Below are 15,082 nucleotides of genomic sequence, written 5' to 3'. Positions count from 1 at the left end.
CTCATGGTTTGCTTCCATATGTGTGTGTTGTATAGTACTTTGTGCTTGAATTGATCTGTGTAATGGCAGGGTAGTAAGAAAAACAGGGATTGAAAAAAAATAGCGAAGAAAAACAGGGACTGAAAAAAATTATGACATTTGAATTAAAAAAAAACTGTCATGGAAAAGGTATTCTTGACATTCAATTAAAGTCATAGTAGGTGAAACGACAACAGTGAATCATTGTCATAAAATATAGATAATGACATTTATTATCTTTCATAGCATATAAATAATGACAGTTATTATCTGTCGTCAATAAGAGGTTTGTGACATTTATTTTCTATCATAAAAAACACCTATCGTGACAGTTTTTTCAAATTGTCATAATATACTTTTCGTGACTGTTGGAACAATTACTGCAAATAATTGTCACAAAACTTAACTATGACAGCGTTTAGCTGTCATCTTAGGACCTTTTTCTAGTAATATGTTGCAACATTTGAGTTCTTAAGAGTTGGATCGAGAAGTTGCATATTGAATCAATAGCAATTAAAGCCCATAACTACTTGGAAGGTTTTACTACCTCACTCATATTGATCCGTGTCTGCCACTTTAAGTTGTCCATAGTGAGTCTCAAGCCACAATGCCTTTATGTGTTGTATCTACCATTTCAAATAACAAATTACAACATGGGCGTCGTTCCCTCTGCTATGTTATCTTACTATTTGCAAATTTCTTCTTGTGTCTCAAGAAAGCTCCTTATTTATCCTTCCAGTTGGTCCAAAATGGTAGCCATAAGAAAATGAACCTACTTGTAACGCCCCAAATTAAGGTAATTTATTTTAATTATGTTAAGTTTAATTTTGACTAATGTTTGAGTTAATTTGGTTGTTAATTGATCTAATGGTTGAATTATTTGATTTATGAAAATTGGAATTTATTAGATATGTTGGAAAATATCTAATTGTTTAAAGTTGGATTTTGATTAAGGTTGTTTGTTTTAAGAGATTTTGTATTTGGGACAAATTTGATTAATTATATATGATGATATAATTAATTGAAATTTAAAGATAAAATAATTATATTATAAAGGTAATGTAATTATTTAAGGTTTTTTTTTAGGAAGATGAAGTGATTTGATTGGAAAGAGAAATAATATTGGAATTTCAGAGGGATTGATGGGTTTAAATGAAGAGAGAGGGTAGGATATTTGTTTTATTTGAAGAAGGAAGTAAAGAAAGAAAAAATAAAAGGATAACAATTTTTATGTTATTATCTCATTAAATAGACCTTGGAAAAATCACAATTCATTATCTATCTCACTAAACCCTAATCACATAACCAAGGAACCCTAGCCATCCTTTCCGTCGCTGCCGCTGCAACCTGTTTTTCAGTTCTTCGCGTTTGACTCGTGGGTCGTCACCGTTCAACAGCCACTGCGAGACACCGTCATTTGTCGCATCGCTTCCATCTCAGCCAACCGTCTGCTCAACGTCATCATCCACCGTGCAACAGCACCGTCAACGAGTCGTCTCCGTCTGTCATTAGAGTTCTATCTAGTTGCGTCGAAGATCGTGGCAAACTCGAGCCACACCTTTGCCCGAGTCGTCTAAAGTAGTAAACACCAGCCGCGTGCAGTCCTCAGCCACGTCCCTGTAAGCCATACCCGAGCCGCACTCCAACCAAGTCGCACCAAGCCATCTCCCAACCACATCTCGTTCCAACCGTGCATGCGTGTTCAAGCCATTTCCCCAACCACCGAGCCGATCCTCACTCGAGCTACCCCTGCTCGAGCCATTTCCTCCTCCAACCATGAGCCACCTAGCCTATTTTGACCATTTCACCTTTTGTTTTTGGTAAGTTTTGATTGGGTTTTGGTTGGTTCCGAATAAAGATCAATTTTGGATCCTAAATAATTTAATTATGGATTTAATTGAATTATTTTTCATAATGGATCAATTGGGAGTTGTAATATAGAATTTTCCTAAACCGAGGATAAATTTGGATTCATCCTCAACTTTGGGTAAGTTGAAATATATTGGAATTTGATCCTTAAGCGACTGTTAAGTAATTTATTTACTTTAGTTATTGGGTTTCCTTGTTGAATAGGATTTACTGTTGGAAAGCTTGTCTGTGATGGTTAGGATAATTTCGATTTTAATTGATCTCCAGGTAAGAGATTCTCCTACTAGACCTTCGTATTGAAGTGAGAGCTTGCATGAAATTCTTCTATTATGCTTTGATGTAGCTGTTATGCATAATATGATCATGTGTATGGTGATTGGTGGTCAGGATTATTCAACGATTATGATGACTGATAGATCCGATTGAGATATGTTATGATAATATTTGAATACGAATGCTATAATTGATACATGTGTCATGTTTATAATGATGTGATGATATGTTCATGCTATGGATAGGGTGCATTGTTATCTTTATCTATTAGAGTCGTACCCACATAGGTGTCTCTCGAGATCACCACCTTTTTATGATTGTGTAGTCCGAGGGGATCACCAATCTAGTAAGACATAGACATGATTATGAGTGATTCGACAGGGTCACTCACAGCCCAATTGTCTTAGTATTTCCCCCGGGTATACTAAAGACCAGTTTGTCCTAGGTGTTCCTTTGGGTTCACTGAAGACCAAAGATGTTCCTACGAGATCTCAGATCGCACGTGTTCGGGAACATGCTAGTTTAGGGGTACCATTTTATTGGACTCTAATAGAAAGTTAACAAGCACCTAACAGGACTAGTAGCGGGTCCCTTACTGAGTGTATTTTCATACTCACTCTTTCTTGTTTAATTTTATAGGTAAAGGTAGACGTAAGGGTAGAAGGAAGCTGACGAATGACAAGAAGTGACTGTGGCGAGCCATAGGGAACACTTTTGCTTCTGCCTTATGTTATTTGTTCAGATTTCAGTACCTAGGTAGTTTCTTTTTATTTTTCTCCTTTTAAAACTAGATAGGGCCGAGTTAGAATTTTATTTAAATTTACTTATACATACATTTATGACTTTAATGAGTAATTTGATGTTTTGTTTTATTTTCTATTTTTAATTTAAGAAAATTTATTTATCTTTAATTAGTAATGACCTCGACTTAGTATAAGAAGTTGGGTCTTTACACTACCAGCCTGAGCAATTCAACTATCTCAAGCAGAAACTCAACTAACAGTATGTAGCTCTAACAAAGTATCTATAAACATTAAAATGGGATCGTGTTGCTAGAAAAAAGTACCGCACGCAATTTGATCTGAATATATATGGTTGCAGATAGATCTCGTTCAACAACGAAATGATCAGTCCCAATCTCAGTTATGGTTGGCTATATATTCTAGTGTAGGCAAATTGGCATCTTCATCTTTATAATTGTTTTGGTTGTTTGCTTGTATTAATAATAATAATGAATTAATTGAATAATAAAAGAACTGTTAAAATGACTATATATTCATGAAAATATATAGCCTTCTTATTTATTGAGCATGAAGATGAAGATGCATAAGAAAATATAGAACTCCAGTTTTTGGTACATATAATCAACTAACACACATGAAAATAGAGAACAAGATGGCATCATTATTCGATTATTAGATGAGTCATCTTCAAGTTTTGAGGAAATTTTCGAAACCATCAATTGTTAGATGAGTCATCTTCAAGTTTTGAGGAAATTTTCAAACCATCTGGCTGAGAGCTTTGGAATTCTCTTCAAATTGTTTTTGTAATCAATGTAGTATAAACCAAACCGAACCGCATATCCACTTGCCCATTCAAAATTATCGAAAGCAGACCATGCAAAATATCCCTTCACCTTTACGCCATCCCTATAATAAAAGTTTTCGAAAATATAATATATGTCATGAGAATATCTAAAACTTAGCTTCAAATAATTTGCGACGAGAATCTTACATTGAAAAATAAAATACGTTGACTTCTCAATAATTATAGGAGGTAGCTAAAGCTACACATTATCATTTAATTCTGAGATACAACTTTATGTGTATCTAGTATGATAATAAAGATTGCATAACTCATGTGAGCAGACCGCAAATAAATAAAGATTGCTTTCAAATTAGAAAAATGAATTTAATAAAATATTTATAAATATATATAGCCAAGATTTTATTGTTTATCAACAATAGACTAAGATAGATTACTATATGTCTATCAATTGCATAAATAATAGTCAATCATAGTCTATCATTGATACACTAATATTTTTGCTATATTTATAAATATTTTTAAATAGTTTTATGAATTAAAACAAATTTTTTAAAAATAAAAATTCATTAGGGCATGTTAAGGATCCAAAATGGAAAAAATCTCATAATTTTAATTAGATACATAAGTTATTTATCTATTTGTTGGTTGGTTTGAAGGTGAAATTTATTTTTATTAAAAGCATGTCGAAGGGAGACATTTAATTTCTTGATATTTTTTTTATACTTACTTGTTGATTGCTTCATGAACCATATGAAGATGGTCGTGATGGTATTTGGCTCTAGCCTTGTCCATGATCATTTCCTCGAATGGGGGTCCTTCAATTTCGAGATATCCTACATATATTTCAAACAATTTAGAATAGGATTAACTAATTATGTGAATGTTTTTTTTCTAAAAGTACTTAGGTATATCACAAGTTGCATCCATCTTCGAGCATCCACTCACAAACAATCACGTAACAATTTTTTTTAATCTTTTATCGTTTGTGATTGGAATAGATGCGTAGAGATGGATGCAACTTTCGTCGTATTTAAGTATTACTCAATTTATTTGTTTTCTAAACTTATGTATTCTATACATACCATTCTCTGTGATATAGATGACTGGATCTTTGTATTTCGTCTTTGTATAGACTAATAAACTTTTCAACCCTTCTGGATAAACAGCAAGCCAAGATATTTCACTAAACTGCATATATATAAAACTTATAGTCAATGCAAATGGTTAAAATGAAGAGATATATATAGTACAAATCAATGGATGAAGAAATCTTCACATAAAATTACCTTAGGACCAATTGAAACTCCATTGCGATCAGCTACGATATGAAAAAGAACATTTCAAAATGTTTAATCAAAGTAGTACTTGAAAGATCAAAACAACAAATTTGAAGAGAAAAAATGACTTGAATATGATGAAGTAGGAATCTGAGCAATTAACTAAAACACATACTTGAAAGATCAGCTCTATAATCTGTTAAGTAACTTGGTTGAGGGCCAGGTGCATTGGGATTGTCTTTAGCATAATTAGCTGTGTAGTAATTTAATCCAAGAAAATCAATTGATCCTTTAAGGGAAGCACTTTCTTCTGGTGAAAATTTTGGTAATCTCTCTTTTACCAATCCCCTCATGACAGGTGGATAATCTCCATATGTAATTGGATGCATGTACCTATAATATTACATCGGAAGAGTTAGATTATACCCTAATTATTTTAAATAATAAAACATTTAAAAATATAGAAAAACTTTATGGTAAACACGTCGTGTCTACCATGATACAGATATAGCAGTTCATCATAAATAAACAGTGATATTTTATTATATGTTGTAAATATTTTGGTTCATCTTGTTATATTTAAAACTAATCTTAATGTTTTATTGTCAAAATTCTGATTTACATCTTAGTTTAAAAGAAATGTGTGAAATTTTATAAAGTATAAAAGTCTATATATTGTAAAATAATAAAAATAGACATCAAGTTTTGATGATTTTTTTAATATTAAAAATTAGATTGTTATAAATATGAAAGTTTATAGATACTTTGTTGTTATCTACTAAAATTCAAGGACTAGTTTTTTTAAAAAAAAGATACGATGGGTCAGTATGTGCATCCAGACATCTCCACTAGATAGACACTCCCTTAACACCCTCATCATTCCTACTTCATTAACAATTCAATGACTAATAAAAGGACTAAATTGTTACAAGTCAAAGTTCAAGGGTCTACATCGTTATTTTCAAGGAAAGTTTAACTAGAAACTAAAAACGTGTTCAAAACATAAATTTGTTTTTTAAAATATTGGTAGAAAGTTAATAAGAAAATAACTAAACTCATAGGTGTACGTAGTGATGCAAAGCTTAGTGTATGTTTAAGACAGATTATGAAACGGCCAAAATCACTTTTGTTTATAATTTCAAAATTAGTTAGAAAAATAGTTTTAATAATTCATAATAAATTTTGATATCATGAAAAATACAATTAAAAAACATAAAATTAAATATTAAATTTGTTTCGAGTGATTAAAGACACATATTTGTGGTTTTTAATAACTTCAAAATCATTTCAAACACATGAACTCAAATTAGAATTTGAAAAACAAAAACAAAAAGACTATGGTTCGTTTGGTTTTCAGATTTTTTGTTTTGATAATTAAGTTTACAAATATTAGTTTTATACCATAAATTTCTGTCTCTCTCTCTCTCTTTTCTTGTTACTCTCTTTCTATAGAAAACAAACCAAAATTATAAACCTAAAGAAAAAAAGTAGTTTCCATAAACATGTTTAATTTCATTTTTTATCTTAAACTTTCTAAAAAGAAACATATAATTTTGTTTTAAGAAATTCTGCTAGAAGTTCAAGTGTTACTTCAGGGAATGAAAAATCATATAAAATTTTATATCGAGAAGAAACAAACATAAATTACAAAAACAAAATATAAAATCATCACCAAATTCTTTTTAAGGTCTTGTTCAAGAACCAATGTTTTTCTTTATAGTTTCAACATTAGAATTTTCTAAAACAAAAACAAAAAGAATAATATTAGAAATTTTGCTTACCAGCCAAGAATGAAATCAAGAGCTCTAATTGCAGCCCTTTTATCTTCCTCACTATTTGAATATGGAGCATACCAAACTGTCACTAATGTTATACCAATCAAACCCTTCTGATGTGCCTACAAAATCCCATCAACAATATAAAAAAAAAGTTCTAAAATGATTAATCATAACTAATTAACGATTTATATTTATTGAAATTCAATGTTGAAATGGTTTCTTCAAAGCATAGTTCATTTCAATTTCTTACATCTCAATAATCAACATGTAGGAAGCTTAGTTTTGGAAGCACACATCAAATGATTTACTGTAAATATATAATTTAAAACCTATTTTGAACTTTACGAGGATGTCTAATAGTCACGTAATTTTAGGGTTAGAGAACCTGGTATTTTGTTTTGTAAACTTTGACAGCAGCGGCATGAGCGAGAAGTTGATAATGACCAACGATGTATGGTTCAGTGCCAGAGTCTCCACCAGAACAATTATATGGTTGCCAAGACGAACATCTACCGGGAGCATTGGCTCCTTGGGCATAGCCTCCCATACTAAAGCTCCATGGCTCATTGAGGGTGATCCAATGTTTCACTCTATCTCCAAATTCTTTGAAGCAAAGATCAACATAGTCTCGAAAATCATTCCTATAAATATATTTTTAAAACAAATATCAATTTTGTTTTTCAAACAACTAATGTTTCACACATTTAGATTCGAAGATGAGGTTATCTTGAAAAGTTTTAAACAATTTACTTCATTATGAACTATTGGATTTTAATATTTAATTGTTGGATAGCTAGGAATATGAAATTTTGATACGTACACAATTTGAGGTCCCCTAAAGCCTCCGTACTCATCTTCTAACGCTTGAGGAGTGTCCCAATGAAAAAGGGTAACATACGGTTGGATGCCTACCAAATTAAGAGTGTGAATATAATATAAATAAAATTTAATTAAGGAGATACTATAATAACTAATAAGATAGAATACCCACCATTTGCAAGTAGTTCATTGATGAGTTTGTTGTAATATTCAATTCCTTTCTTGTTCACTCCTCCACTAAGTTTTCCCTCTGAAATAATAAAAATTAAACTATATCGTAAAATAAACAACACATGTTGAATATATTAATGATCCTTAAATTGAGTAATATTCTTCTTTCTTTTTTTTTAATTTAAAGAAAAAAATTCCATTTCCAAATTTTCTTTTATTTATGGGGTTGTATTTAAAAGTTTATTTTGTAAAAAATTAAATTAAATTAAATTAATTATAAAATTTTAAATAAAACAAAGACACACATTAGCAACGTGGAAATAATTATGGGAAACATGGGAGAAAATTAAAGGCTATTTAATTAATTATTTTAAATAATAATAATAATAATAATAATAATAATAATAATAATAATAATAATAATAATAATAATAATAATAATAATAATAAGTATACTAAATTTAAACAAATAAGTCAACCCTTTTCCCTTACTTGGCAAAATTCTAGACCAAGCCATTGAGAATCGGTAGGCATTAAAACCCATCTTCTTCAAAATGGCTATATCTTCCTGCATCAAAAAGAAACCATCAATCAGCCTATTTACAAAAATAGTAAGAAAAAATTATAATAATAGAATTTATGTAACTGCATTTTCTAAATCTCGAAAATATTAAATTTAAAAACAAATAGTCTTTTGATAGTCGTCTTATTATTGTTTGATATATCTAATTAATTGTCATATTTATTATATTTGCAATATGCAAAAAAGATGTGTTATGAGCTGCTTTTTTTTTTAATTTTTTTTTTTCATTTGATGCAATTTCTCTTTTAGCATGATTTTTTTATAAATACAAGTAACAAAAGACAGAGTATTATAAAATATAAAAAATGAACAAATATTTTTATAAATTATAGCATAATATTATAATATTAGAGTCTACCACGGTGAATTGCATTAAACCATGATATATAGACTACTATGTTTGTATGTATTATGATAAGTACAAATAATAGTTTTGATGTGATAAATTATAATGTTTGGCTATAATTGTAAATATTTTTAATAATTTCGTTATTTAAAATAAATTTTTAATAAAAAAGAATTCAATAATGATTAATAAAATAAAACCTAAACACATTTATCTAGTTTACATACCTTATAGCGATGGTATTGATCAATAGCTATGTCTCCATTACTGTGATCATAAATTTTTTCTGCAATATTACAAACTGTAAAGTAAGTTTTTCATTTTTCTTAAAATTGTGAATATAGTAATAAAGGGTCAAAGTACTTTCAAATATAACAAATATAAAAGAGTTCACAAAATATGTAAAATTTAGATCTAGCTTTTTCAATCTATCCGGTATAGACCATATGGCTAGCTAATTGAAGTCTATACATTGAGGGAAGAATAAAATCTATCAGTGATAGATTTTTTTATGTTTACAATTTTTTAAAAATATTGATATACGTATACTTAATTATTAATTCTAAAAATATTAATTATTTATTTGTTTAGATGTTTAGACATTATTTATACAAATAGCACAAACTTTTTCCTCTACCATCCTTTATACTTTGATAATAAAATTTTTAAAGGGTTTCATAATATCTAACTTATTAATAGTTTGAAGAATGATCTTAAAATTTTTATTTTTCAAAAATTTAAAAATGATCTTAAAATATAAAAAAGAATAATTTAAATGTACTCCTAAGGTTAGTTTTAGAAGAAAAACGGTAATATTTTGTTGGGAAAAAAGTCTCTAAAATATTGAAAAGTTTCGTAAATATTCTTAAACTTAAAAATATTGAAAAATGCTTTTATTGATCCAAATTTTACATTAAATTTCTCACCAACCAAAATAAAATGCAAAATTCTAAGTTAAAACTTAAATTTCTACAAAATTTGATAAAAGTCTATAAAAAAAAATAATTTCTAAAAATTACAAAAATGCTAAAAATAAGTACAAAATATAGTAAATTATCCGATTGTAACAACAATAGACACTAATAGAAGTTTATCAATACCCATTAAAATGCACTAATAGACATTGATAGAAATCTATCGATGTCTATCGTTATAAGATTTTAAAATTTGCTGTATTTTATAAATATTATGGATCATTACACTATATTTGAAAATGCCCCTAAAATTTCTTCAAAAATCATACTAAAACAATATATTTAAAAAAAGTTTAGTTAAATACAAATTAGTTTAAAAACTACTTACTCTTCGATTTTGATTAAAAAAAGTTCCCTTGTTTCAAACAAACGGTTAATACCGTCTCATTTCTCTATATTTTTTCTCCACTCTCTTGAGTAGAAATAAATAAATAATCTACATGCTTTAATAAATTATATTAACTCGGATAAAAATATAGAGAATAATAAATATACTAAAGAGTTTTAAAATTAAAATGTTTTAACGAAGTTGTATGTTGTATTTTTATTCGGCTAACTGTTATTCTAATATGTTTTAAGAGGATACTTTTACTTTGAAATTTTGTGATATTTCATGTAAGTTTATATTTAAACTTTACATATTTTATTTTTATTTTATGTGCTTAGAAATTTGGTTAAATATTGGATAAATAAGAGTCTTTAATTTTTTTAAAAAATTTAAGGATTTTTATGAAACTTTTTAATAGTTTAGGAATAATTTAAAAAAAAAAAATTTAACGACCTCCATCCAAAAGCTAATAATAAGTTAGCATTTTTTAAGATAAAAGATTTCTATCAACTCATATTTATCTACAATGAAAACTCAATAAAAAAGTTTCTTAGGAATAATAATACTTCTAAATCTATATTAAATTTTAGTTTAAAATATCATTGTTAGGTCCTCTACTTCAACTTTAATCACTCTTCAAATTAGTTCATCATTTCTTTAAAAAAAGACTTCAGGATATTTATAAGAATTTTTATTGTAAAATTTAAAAATATATTCACATTCCTTTCAAGAAAAATTAATATGATTAAATAAATTTCAGTAAGCTTTATCTTTGTGGGAAAAAAATTTAAGCTTGATTTTAAATAGAATTAAAGTTGGATATTTGAAAAAACAAAAACTGAAATAGAGCACATTCCAATATATAGAGATTAAAATCGGAATTTAACCTCTGTTTTAATAATTCTACCTAACATAATAAGTAAGAAGAATAACTATCCAAGTAATCTTTTTTTTCTTTTTCTTTTTTGTTGCTTTTTCTTTAGGACAAATTTCAGCCCACAAAAGTTAAGTAAAGAAAACAACAAAGGATAATAACACCTACCAATGCTGTAAAAGGGAAAATCAACGTGGCTTAGTTGACATAAACTTTGTAAAATCAAATTTATTTTTTTTTTATATATAAAAATCAATAATTATATATATAAAATAGAATAAATGGATATCAATAATGATGAATTATTAGGGTCTTCTTTAAAAAAATACTTTAAAATTTTAGGCTCTTTTAACATAAAAGAAGAAAAAGAAAAAGAAGAATAAACGAAAGAAAGAGACCTGGGTGTTGGTGGGTATAGGTATCCCAAATGCTTGGTCCTTTTCCATCTTCCTGAGCAGCACCTTCAAACTGACATTAATAAAAGTATATATTAGAAAACAAAAGTAATGTCACAAATATAATGATTAAAAAATAAAAAAAGAAACACTTCAATAAATCATTTTTTTAGTTGTTAAAAAAGTTTAAAATTTAAACTTTTATTTCTAATTATAATAATTTGTTCATCAACGGGAAGATCTAATTATTTCAGTGTAACAATCAAATTCCTAATCATAAAGATTTTGACAAACATGTATGAATAAAAATTAAAATAATAATGATAAAATATTAGAAGCAATCCTTGTAAGAAATGTTTTACATTTTAATAAACAAAAAAAATGGTGTTAGTTAGCTCACTCAAGTAACATCTATAGTCTCGAGTTCAAATCTCTAATAAAAAGAACCAAAAAGTGTAGCAGTTATTCATGGTTTCTTCCGATATAAAAAAAAAAAAAAAAAAAAAAAAAAAAAAATTATCGTCTACATATCTTAAAGGAATGGATATGTTCACCAATAATAATTGAGGGCCCCATTTGGTAGATTAAGTTTGAAAAGAAAAAGCATTTTATTTTATACACGAAAATGGTTTATACTAATTTTATATAATAAAAGAAAAAAAACCTCATACAGTTGGGTTACACTTTCTCAAAACATATGTTTGCATAATAATTTTATTTTCTTTGCTTTACTCTCAAAATACTTTTACTAATGTGAAATTAATATAAAAAATAACCATATATTAACAAACATTATAAAGATCAACGTTGATAATGATAATAGCTGACCATCGATGGTGGTCATCTAACTGAAGCAGTTAAAATTAGATATTCGAGAAGGTTAGTATAAGGATATTTCCGTCATGTAAAGAAAAAAATGTAGGTACACTTGGAATTCTCTACCTATCTTTTGTACATCCTAAGCTACGCCCAATAAATCTATGGTGTCATTGACAGTTTCATATTTTAAAAAATAGCCTAATAAATCTATGGTGTCATTGACAGTTTCATATTTTAAAAAATATCTTTTTCAAAATTTTTATTTATGTGGTTAAAATGTGAGGAGCATGGTGGTTCAACACACTCCAATATTTTTTTTACAAAAATTGAAAAAGAAAAATTATATTCTCAAATTGTATTTCACCGATGATGGCTTTTTCTCTGGAACACATTTTCTTAGAAACCTGTTTCTTTGTAATTATCGAAACTAGAAATTTTGCTTAAACACTTAGAAACCTAAATGCAAGAAGCTATTAACATAAAAATCATTAAGATAGCTTTTGAAAAAGGTTAATGTAGTAATGAAGTATGTGATATATCTCACCTGATAAGCAGAGGATGCTGAGCCAAAAATGAAATCTTTAGAAAAGCTACTTCTTTTTACTATATCAATATGGTGTGGAGATGGTGCATCAGCTTGTGAACGGCCTACAAGAAAAAGAAGAAGAAACACTAAACTAAGGAAGGCATTATTGTGTATGAAAGCCATCCTTTGTTTCTTTTTTAATTTACTTTTTGGATATGAGAGAATTGTTCTTCCCATATTCTTATTTATATAGGAAGGGTATGGGAAGCTAACCATTTAAAAAAGTTTGTTGTTATTTTTATTTATTACTTTCCATTAATTAATGATATCTTGAATACTTTTAAATAGATTTTATTTGTCTTTTCCTTTCAAAGAAAAAGAAATTTCATGAATGGAAAATGAGCAAATAATTATGATAACGAAAGGATTCACACTAAGAACTCTTACGAAACTATATATATAAATATATTAAAACTTAGTTATCAAAAGATTGGTAGACACATTCAAATATCAAAGTAGATTCACATTGTATTAAGGTGCATATGCCACACAACTATGTGTCTTGAAATAGGAGATTACAGTAATATTGTGTCTGTTTGAAAAATATTTTCTTCTATCATTTTTCACCATAATGATTCATTTAACCGTACATCTAGTCAGAGTAGTTCATTTGTGTCTCTATGTATCTTCGATGTATATATCCTTAATGCTACAAATTCTTAAGGGATATGTTCGAATTATTGAAATTAATCTGAGGGTTCTATTAAGTATTATTGGGGGGAGGGGGATATATTATATTGTTAAGGAAGCTATAGAATTTGGTCCAACATTTTGTCAAGATAACATATCGATTGGACTTAGGAAGGCTAAGAAATGAGATCAATGGATGACCCTCATCTGCAGCTTCTCACACGAGGCCTAAAAAAGAACAATGCTAATGCATGCTCATTTGTATGTGTTAGAGAATGCACAAATGATGTTCAATTTTACATAGAGTATGTCGACTTAAAATAATGTTTTTATTTATTTATCATGTTATTTCTAATTGGATATCTCCAACAATCGTGAGTTGTTACAATTCTTTTTTAGGAAAAACATATAGATCATCTGAAAAAAAAATGTATTCATCAAAGGCAAAAAATCTAAAATAGCTATAATTAAGATATGCACAGTCAAAGTTTTATTTATTGGATATGTGACCAAATGTGCATCTAACAATATTCAATTATTTGTCTTTATTACTTTTTTAAAACAACTTTGCTAATGTTTTTTTACATGACTATGATTTTTTGGTACTACAAAATATGAGTTACCAAACAGCATAACATAATATTTGATGCATTGAGATGAATATCATATGGTCATTCGCCTAGTGTGATAACTTACTTTAATTATGTTATTAATGATTTTCACAATAATACAGAGCATCATGATGGTATTCGAAATTAATGTGCAAAATAGTGGTATAGGTTTAATAGTGAATACGATGTAGATATCTAGTACAAAGGATAAACATCCAATAGCAACAAATTATGCATGTTGTTTTACGATGTGATCCAAGAGATTTAGGAGTTGAATTATATTAACTTTAAGATTGTAATATTTAAATGTAATTGGGTTGACAATGTTAGAAGTGTTAGGGAAAATGAGTTTGGGTTTAGATTTGTTAATCTTAATTGTATTGGACCTAAGGCAAATTCATTTATCCTTGCATCTCATGCAAACACACAAGTATTTTTATTGAAGATCCAAGTGAGATTATGAATGATATGTTGTGTTGAATCCTCCCAATAGTTGAGAGTACGAAGATCCTATTAACGGAAAGGCGTTATGTGATATAAGTTTAAATTGTAGCAGTTCTAACAGTGTTTCTATAAATGTGTTTGAGGAAATCAATGATGATCATTCCAACCATATTCGAACCGATTATAATGACCTTTTGGATAGGCAATGAAAATAAATAATAGATGGTAAAGTTTATTATTATTTTACTTATTATTTATGTATGTTTTTAGCTCTATAATAATATTTATTTTAATTGCGAGTTAGGTACTAATGACTCTAATAGTGATGATCACTTCTTAATTGGAGCCTATTGGAGGTGGCTAATAACTTATAAAAATAAAGTTACAAAGCTTCTCTATTCAAGATAAAGAAATAGTAAAAAATGATTAGGAAATGCGTAAAAAAACAATTAGACATTCTGTAATTTGCATACAATGAATTTACATATTTACAATGTGTTTGATTCTTGGATATTACGACTTCAAGGTATTCTTCTTTACAGGATTGTGTTAAAACAACGAACATGCAGTTCAATGCTAAAGCAAGGGGATAACCAACGTATGTTCTGAATAAATGCAGTGAAGATTGTTGACAAGTTTAACACTTGACAATAAGCTAAAATTTGTTCAGAGCACCTTGTTAAGCGCCATATATTTCGAAGCATTGAACCCTGTGGCGTTGCATGACTTTTGATACACA

General features: G+C 28.1%; 1 protein-coding gene across 1 annotated transcript; it reads right to left on the bottom strand.

The window, feature by feature from the left end:
- Nucleotides 1-3,417: 3,417 nt before the first annotated feature.
- Nucleotides 3,418-12,838, bottom strand: LOC103492051 (cyanogenic beta-glucosidase-like). The gene is made up of 13 exons (XM_008452234.3): nt 12,617-12,838; nt 11,257-11,326; nt 8,910-8,968; nt 8,246-8,321; nt 7,755-7,832; nt 7,584-7,671; nt 7,149-7,404; nt 6,767-6,882; nt 5,161-5,378; nt 4,995-5,026; nt 4,791-4,896; nt 4,436-4,541; nt 3,418-3,809 (listed from the first exon to the last, which is right to left on the bottom strand). The coding sequence occupies exons 1-13, from the start codon at nt 12,833-12,835 to the stop codon at nt 3,641-3,643; spliced, it is 1,593 nt and encodes a 530-aa protein (XP_008450456.3). The 5' UTR covers nt 12,836-12,838; the 3' UTR covers nt 3,418-3,640.
- Between the last annotated feature and the right edge of the window lie 2,244 nt (nt 12,839-15,082).

This window comes from Cucumis melo, chromosome 2 (assembly GCF_025177605.1).
Source record: "Cucumis melo cultivar AY chromosome 2, USDA_Cmelo_AY_1.0, whole genome shotgun sequence".
NCBI lineage: Eukaryota > Viridiplantae > Streptophyta > Magnoliopsida > Cucurbitales > Cucurbitaceae > Cucumis > Cucumis melo.
This window is presented reverse-complemented; position numbering and strand designations above follow the sequence as displayed.

Coding starts and splice junctions, on each gene's coding strand:
- LOC103492051 (XM_008452234.3), bottom strand. CDS start 12,835: ATGGGAAGAACAATTCTCTCATATCCAAAAAGTAAATTAAAAAAGAAA. Junction 5,027..5,160: donor TTATAGAGCTGATCTTTCAA/GTATGTGTTTTA, acceptor TTCATATCGTAG/CTGATCGCAATGGAGTTTCA. Junction 4,542..4,790: donor CATCTATATCACAGAGAATG/GTATGTATAGAA, acceptor AAATATATGTAG/GATATCTCGAAATTGAAGGA.